The 7,212-nt window shown below is 43.5% G+C and overlaps 1 protein-coding gene across 5 annotated transcripts in view; it reads left to right on the top strand.

The window, feature by feature from the left end:
* Positions 1–6,266, top strand: part of LOC143284780 (uncharacterized) — a 124,863-nt gene extending 118,597 nt beyond the window's left edge. For all 5 annotated transcript variants that reach the window (XM_076591780.1, XM_076591778.1, XM_076591781.1 and 2 more), the window contains one exon: positions 2,727–6,266. In XM_076591780.1, coding sequence (XP_076447895.1) covers positions 2,727–2,796 — 70 coding nt within the window. In that variant the 3' untranslated portion in view covers positions 2,797–6,266. The remainder of the gene's footprint in view (positions 1–2,726) is intronic.
* Positions 6,267–7,212: the final 946 nt, after the last annotated feature.

Below are 7,212 nucleotides of genomic sequence, written 5' to 3'. Positions count from 1 at the left end.
TGTCTCTTCCTTCAGATGATGACCTCATCATAGTTCACCCCAACAACAACATGCTGTCTCTTCCTTCAGATGATGACCTCATCATAGTTCACCCCAACAACATCAACATGCTGTCTCTTCCTTCAGATGATGACCTCATCATAGTTCACCCCAACAACATCAACATGCTGTCTCTTCCTTCAGATGATGACCTCATCATAGTTCACCCCAACAACATCAACATGCTGTCTCTTCCTTCAGATGATGACCTCATCATAGTTCACCCCAACAACATCAACATGCTGTCTCTTCCTTCAGATGATGACCTCATCATAGTTCACCCCAACAACAACAAGCTGTCTCTTCCTTCAGATGATGACCTCATCATAGTTCACCCCAGCAACACAGGGATATACAAAGATAACTATGATAATTTGTAGTAGTAGTTGCTGTAGTAGCAGCAGTAGAGGTAGCAGCAGCAGTAATAGTAGCGGTAGTAAACCAATCCCTTCGATCATTGTCAACGTTGCTCTGAACGTTCATGATTTTCAACACCGAAAGTGTGCCATAAAAGGAATCCGCGTCCGCATGATTATAATTATGTCTGCCTGTCTCTTTGTCCTTCTGTCTACTTGTGAAGGAGAGGGAGGGGGGTCTAGGGGGCAGAAGAAAGTGGGATTTGTATGAGGAGAGGGTGTGTGATATCTTGTGGGAACTAACGTTCTAAAGAGAAAAGACGAGAATATCGAGAGAATATCAAGAGAGAATGAGAACGAGAGAGAGAGAGAGAGAGAGAGAGAGAGAGAGAGAGCAGGATGTGGGTTAAGGAGGACGGGGGACGGGAACAGAGGAAGACAGGAAGAAGAGGAAGAAGAAAAGAGAAGAAAAGAGGAGAAAAGAGGGAAACACACAAAGGAAAGACAGTGGAGGGACGGGGACAATAGAAAGGGAACGAGAGACAGAGAGACAGCAAGACAGAGACAGAGACAGAGCTAGAAACCGAAAGACAAAGGGAGAGAATTTATGCGTTTTAATTTCCTTGCAAAGTCCACCGATTGCGTGACGCTCCTTCCTGTGCCTTGCATGCCACAGGTGACAGAAACTATTGGTAAAAATCAAGGACGGAAGTGCTGAGTCTATTCTCCATTCATTTTCTTTTTAGTCTGCAGATTGTGAGTAATCCAGCTAAAGAAGAAGTCTTTCGTTTCATTCGGTTTTTTATGTTCTACCTTCACATCGCAGTTGGGGTAAAAAAAAGAAAAAGAGAAAAGAATGGGAGAAAAAACAATTCCAGACCGAAAGCAAAGAGGCGCACCCACATGTGTGTGTTTGTGTGTGTGTGTGTGTGTGTGTGTGTGTGTGTGTGTGTGTGTGTGTGTGTGTGTGTATGTGCGTGCGTGCGTCGTGTGTGTGTGTGTGTGTGTGTGTGTGTGTGTGTGTGTGTGTGTGTGTGTAGATATGTAGGTGTTTGTATGTACGTGTGTGTACGTGTGTGCATTTTTGTATGTGTGTGTGCTCGTGAATATCAGCTTGTGTGTGTGTGTGTGTGTGTGTGTGTGTGCATGCGTGCGTGTGTGTGTGTGCGTGTGTGCGCGTGCGTGTGTGCGTGCATGAACCTATGCGTATCCGTATGTGCGTGTTTTAGTGCGCGCATACACATACACAAACAACAACAACAACAACAAGAACAACAACAGCAAGAACAATAACAAAAACAACATTTATCACCACTACCACCACCACCTCCAACATCATCATCATCATCATCATCTAGAAGAACAAACAAGCAGATTTACCAACGCCTGAACGCACGCCAACAGCAGACACCCAAGTGAAGGTGTGAGAAAGGACCCAGAGTCTAATGCATCGACTTCACACTACTGCCGTTAGAACCACTTAAAATGCATGAAGTTTCTCCTAAGAGAAATGGGAGTGCGCGCGCGCGCGCGCGTGTGTGTGTGTATGTTGATTGAAAATGCAGGGTTAGAACTTGAATACGTTATTACTGCATAGCACGCACTTTTTGGTTTTTCCTAAAATGTATCACTTTGCTCAGCCTGTTTATCCTCCTCCTCCTCCTCCTCCTTCTTCTTCTTCTTCACGTACGTACGTCATAATGTACCACTTGTTCTTTTCATTGCTTTGTTACTTTTAATAGACTACTCCAGTTACTATTCTTATTCGTCGTTCTTATTATTTTATTTCATTTTATTTCTTTTTTTATGTTTTGTGTCGTTAAATGAGCAGAATTGTAAAAAGGCCTTTACTGCGCCTAATTGTTTACCCATTAAAGATTCAATCAATCAGTCAGTCTTCTCCCTCTTCTTCGTGTTGTCATCATGATGATACAGACTGACAGCACATTCTCTGTCTCTGTCTCTCTCTGTCTCTGTCTCTCTCTGTCTTTTCTCTCTCTCCTTTTTTTTCCTCTCAGTCGCCCCTTGTACACCCCTTTCCCTCGTGCTTTCTGTCACCATGCTCCCTCCCTCTCTCTCCCTTTACTCCACCCTTCTTCTTCCCTCGTCCTCCGCAACCCAGCAACATTATTATTCAATTCTGGTGCATGCGTTTCTTTTTTTTCAAATATATTTTGACCATGATTCTTATGCTTCAAAATTCAGCACAGTGTTTATCTACTGTCCTCGGAAATAAATAAATCTGCCTTGTCTTGTTTTGTCTTAAACACCAACCAGACAACATGGAAGGTATCCTGCCCAGAAGCCTTCACTGTGAACGTGCTGTTTCAGGCCGTGGAGAGGGGACAAGCTGCCCATTGCTGATGTCCCCCACCCCGAGTCCGCCCCGGCGTTCTACTGACCAGTGTCCAGCAGGGAAGGAAGCCTGGTCACTGTGTGACACGGGGACGGTGGCCACAGAGGGTTGGTCAGCACCAGCTGACCGCTGACCAGCAGGGATGCTCCACTTGCAGCCTGTGAAGGAGCGTCATGTCAGAATGATGAGGAGTGTGCGTGCCCGCTGTTTGGCCGTCAGTTCGTGCACAGCTTAACTGGTGACCTTACTTCACAAGTCCAGTCATTCTGTTGTGGCGAGTTTTTATTTGTGGTCTTCTTTGATTTCAGTTTTAAATCCGTTTTGGGAACACTTATTGCATGAGACAGTACAAAGTATATCGCAGTATATTATCATGACCCAAGTTAGAATATGGTTTATGGGTTATGTGGAGAGAGGGCTAGATCACTGACCACTGACATTCTAGTCAGTATGATGTAAGAACAGGGGAGGTGGCTGTTGTCAGCTGTGTATCTAGTCCGGTCATTATTCATCAATTCTCATAGACTGATCTCCCATGAAGCCAATCCTCATGGAAACCAGTCTGTTAACAAACTGATCCTTTCATCCCATGGTCTGTCATCACCCTCCATGGACAAGTTAAAGACTTAAGAAAGGGGAAAAACTTGTACCATAGTAAATGAACGGGGATGAAGGAGTTGTAGATGTCGAATTCAGGAAGGAATTCAATGGGGATGGTAAGTCAGAAACTGCCCAGAAAGAAAATAATTCTATGGGAATGTGCTATCAAAGAACAGGGATGAACGCGTTGAGGTACGCTTCTGTACTGACCGCTGTGATACAGACTGCTGACCAAAGAAGATGAACAACACTGCAAGAGACCGGGACGAACTTGTGTGATCTTTTTGCGGAGAGGAACGACTTGTTTTGGTCTGTGAGTTAGGGGAATGACCACCGTAGAGATTGCCGAGGAAAGAACATCACCTGGAGATACGTGTAGTTTGTGACCAGAGAGAAAACACAGATCGGAGACCGACACAACGTCCGACAGACAGCAGACTGTATCCATTAACCTCTGACAGGTTGAAGTTCGTTTCTGTGCAGCTTTTGTTCTGAAGTTCTCCATATCGTGTCCAGTGCTTGAGCATGATCTGTGTAATGCAAGAGATCATGGAGATCACCGCACATGCATTCTGGATAACAAACAGACAGTTCCGTGATATTCTTGAAACTGAGCTTCGGTTATCTCATAAAATCCTAGTCTACAAAAATATACATATTTCGCCTACCTTATGAGTCACGAAGGAATACTTACGATAGTTAGAACATTTTGATGGGAACAGCAGGACCATTGACATCTGGAGGGACCACGACTGTTCAGAAAAAAGGACTGACGTTTTGAGACCTTGAGAAAGATGACTGCAGTAGGGAGGAGGGGGTACTATTCTCCTGTTGTGGAATTGACCTTGAGGAAGATGACTGCAGTAGGGAGGAGAGGGTACTATTCTCCTGTTGTGGAATTGACCTTGAGGAAGATGACTGCAGTAGGGAGGAGAGGGTACTATTCTCCTGTTGTGGAATTGACCTTGAGGAAGATGACTGCAGTAGGGAGGAGAGGGTACTATTCTCCTGTTGTGGAATTGACCTTGAGAAAGATGACTGCAGTAGGGAGGAGGGGGTACTATTCTCCTGTTGTGGAATTGACCTTGAGGAAGATGACTGCAGTAGGGAGGAGGGGGTACTATTCTTCTGTTGTGGAACTGACCTTGAGAAAGATGACTGCAGTAGGGAGGAGGGGGTACTATTCTCCTGTTGTGGAATTGACCTTGAGGAAGATGACTGCAGTAGGGAGGAGGGGGTACTATTCTTCTGTTGTGGAATTGACCTTGAGGAAGATGACTGCACCAAGGAGCGGAAGTTCTTCTGTTGTGGAAATGCTTCAGAGGGTCACTGGACCTGTGGGCAACCTGTGGAGACTCGCATTTTGTCGTGATGGGAAAATATTGATACGTGGATTCTTTGTAGCGTGCTGTATAATCATTAAACACTACCACAAAAACGGAAAAGTGACGTATTCATCATCTGCATCACTAACTGGCACGGAGATGTATGTTCGTTTGTTGCGTTATCAGGATCGGCCGCTACGCTGTTGTGTGGTCCTGGGAATGGTCGTCGTAGTTGTTTTGTCGATAACATATGTATCAAAAATGTACACTGATGCATTTTATTCCCCTCCTTTAATTCTTTCTTTCTTTCTTCTATCCTTTCCTTTGATATAGGACATGTTTCGACCATTCAGGTTGTAGCCTGTTCTGTACTTTTATTGATGATGTTGGGTTTGGTTTTGTTGTATGACTGTTAATCAACTGCAGTTAATTAATTGAATACTTTTGGAAGGAAAATCCCTGTTGTGTGTGTGGTACTTTTAAAAGTCGGCATTTTTTTTTTTTCTTCTGATTTCGTTTTCTTTTTCTGAAGTTTGGAGAACCTGCCCATCAGAATGGTTCAACTCCGATTGTGTGTGTGTGTGTGTGTGTGTGTGTGTGTGTGTGTGTGTGTGTGTGTGTGTGTTGTGGTTGTTAGTTTTGTTGTTCTTGTACTTGTTGCTATGTGTTCGGCTCAGTCCAATTCTGCTGATTTCTTTTTTTTCCTTCCCGCTTCCCTCCTCCTCCCTCTCTACCCATCTCTCTCTGTCTCTGTCTTTCTCTTTCCTTTCTTCTCTTCTCTCCTGAGTTCCGTGATTGAATGTGAATATCAATAGGCCAGAATCTAAATCTCGTTTGTCATTGCCATACAGTAAACACGCTTCTTCTTCGTCGTTGTCGCCTTCTTGTTCATCGCTTATGAATTACAGGTTACCATCATGAAGATAACTGCCTTCTCAGGTTATGGTCTGGTTTACGATTGCCCGTGTGTCTTCTGTATGTCTTGGAAAATTACGCGTAAAACGATATACACAGACATTGTAAACGGGGCAGAGTTGCTTCAAACTATGATAAATCAGTTTGTATCTGTCTGCCTCTTCGCCTGTCTGTCTACTTGTCCAATTGTCTGTCTGTCTGCCTGTTTGTCTGTCTGTCTGTCTGTCTGTCTATCTCTCAATCGATTCATTGTTCGGTCAGTTAAGATTAATGAACGTGTCAGTTTCAATGTTTACCAGCACGCCTTTCATTTCCCTCCCCGTCTGTCTGTCTGTATATTGGTCTTCCTCTCTGTCTGTTTGTCTGTCTGTATATTGGTCTTCCTGTCTGTCTGTTTGTCTGTCTGTATATTGGTCTTCCTGTCTGTTTGTCTGTCTGTCTCTCTCTATTTTTCTCTCACACTGTGAAGATTTTTGCTGTTCTCGCTCTACATTCTGACTTCATGAAGGCCTAATTATGACGCTGTTCGCATAACCAGTATCACCCCTTCTGAATATCATCTGTGTACGAGCGTGCGCATATGATTTTCTCTTAATTGTCTTTTTTTAAAATTTTAAATAGAATGCATCAATTTGCTTATGATGCAAATGGATTTGCCTCAGACACCAGCCTTGCAACACCTTCATTTCTGCATCAGAAAGGAACATGTTCTTGTTATCAATCACAAGGTTGTCATGACGGTTGAGGGGAAGGGGAGGAAGGGCGGGGGAATACAGGAGAGGAGGAGGGGGGAGGAGGAGGGGAGGAGAAGGAGGAGGGGGGAGGAGCGGGAGGGAGGATTTCTGCCGAATATAATCATATAATCATGGAATAGAAGATGAGTGTATGAATAGGACTGGTGAAAGGAAAAGGACAGGGGTGGATGAAAGAGGTCTGTGAGGGGCGGGAGGAGATGAAGTTTTCAAGCGTACGGTCCGGGACGATATAGAGGTGGGTGTTCAGTGCATCTATCTATTTATCTATTTATTTATTCCTTTATTTTATCTATCTATCTATCTGTCTATCTACCTATCTGTTTGTTTTTTGTCTGTCTGTCTTCGTTTGTCTGTCTGTTTGTTTATCCATTCATTTAGAGAATAATTCACAATATATGAAAAGTGTGACTGGTGAACATGATATTAGGCCACTGAATAGCCTACCACAATGAATTATAGTTCACAGCGGCATCAATAACACAAACTGTTCTCTCTTACAGGAGTCCTCATGTTCTTAACTTTGAGAGGGGTTTCTACTGCGTAAATTGGAATTTACTCTGGTCAGTTTCGTTGAGATTTTATCAAACGCATACCTTTGAGAATAACAATCACCACCAAAACCACATAAAATATAATAATGATAATAATAATCATCATCATCACCATAATAATAATCATCATAATCATAATAGAGATGATGATGATGATGATGTTTGACGCTCACACTTCTCAGGTAGCTCTTTGCAACGAAAAGTTAAACATACATAAACATGCATGCATCAAGTACTTCATACACGAACAAGTGTCTGCACACACACACACACACACACACACACACACACACACACACACACACACACACAGAG

This window comes from Babylonia areolata, chromosome 8, assembly GCF_041734735.1.
Source record: "Babylonia areolata isolate BAREFJ2019XMU chromosome 8, ASM4173473v1, whole genome shotgun sequence".
NCBI classification, from domain to species: domain Eukaryota; kingdom Metazoa; phylum Mollusca; class Gastropoda; order Neogastropoda; family Buccinidae; genus Babylonia; species Babylonia areolata.
The sequence above is the reverse complement of the archived record's forward strand: the minus strand, read 5'-3'. Positions and strand labels throughout refer to the sequence as shown.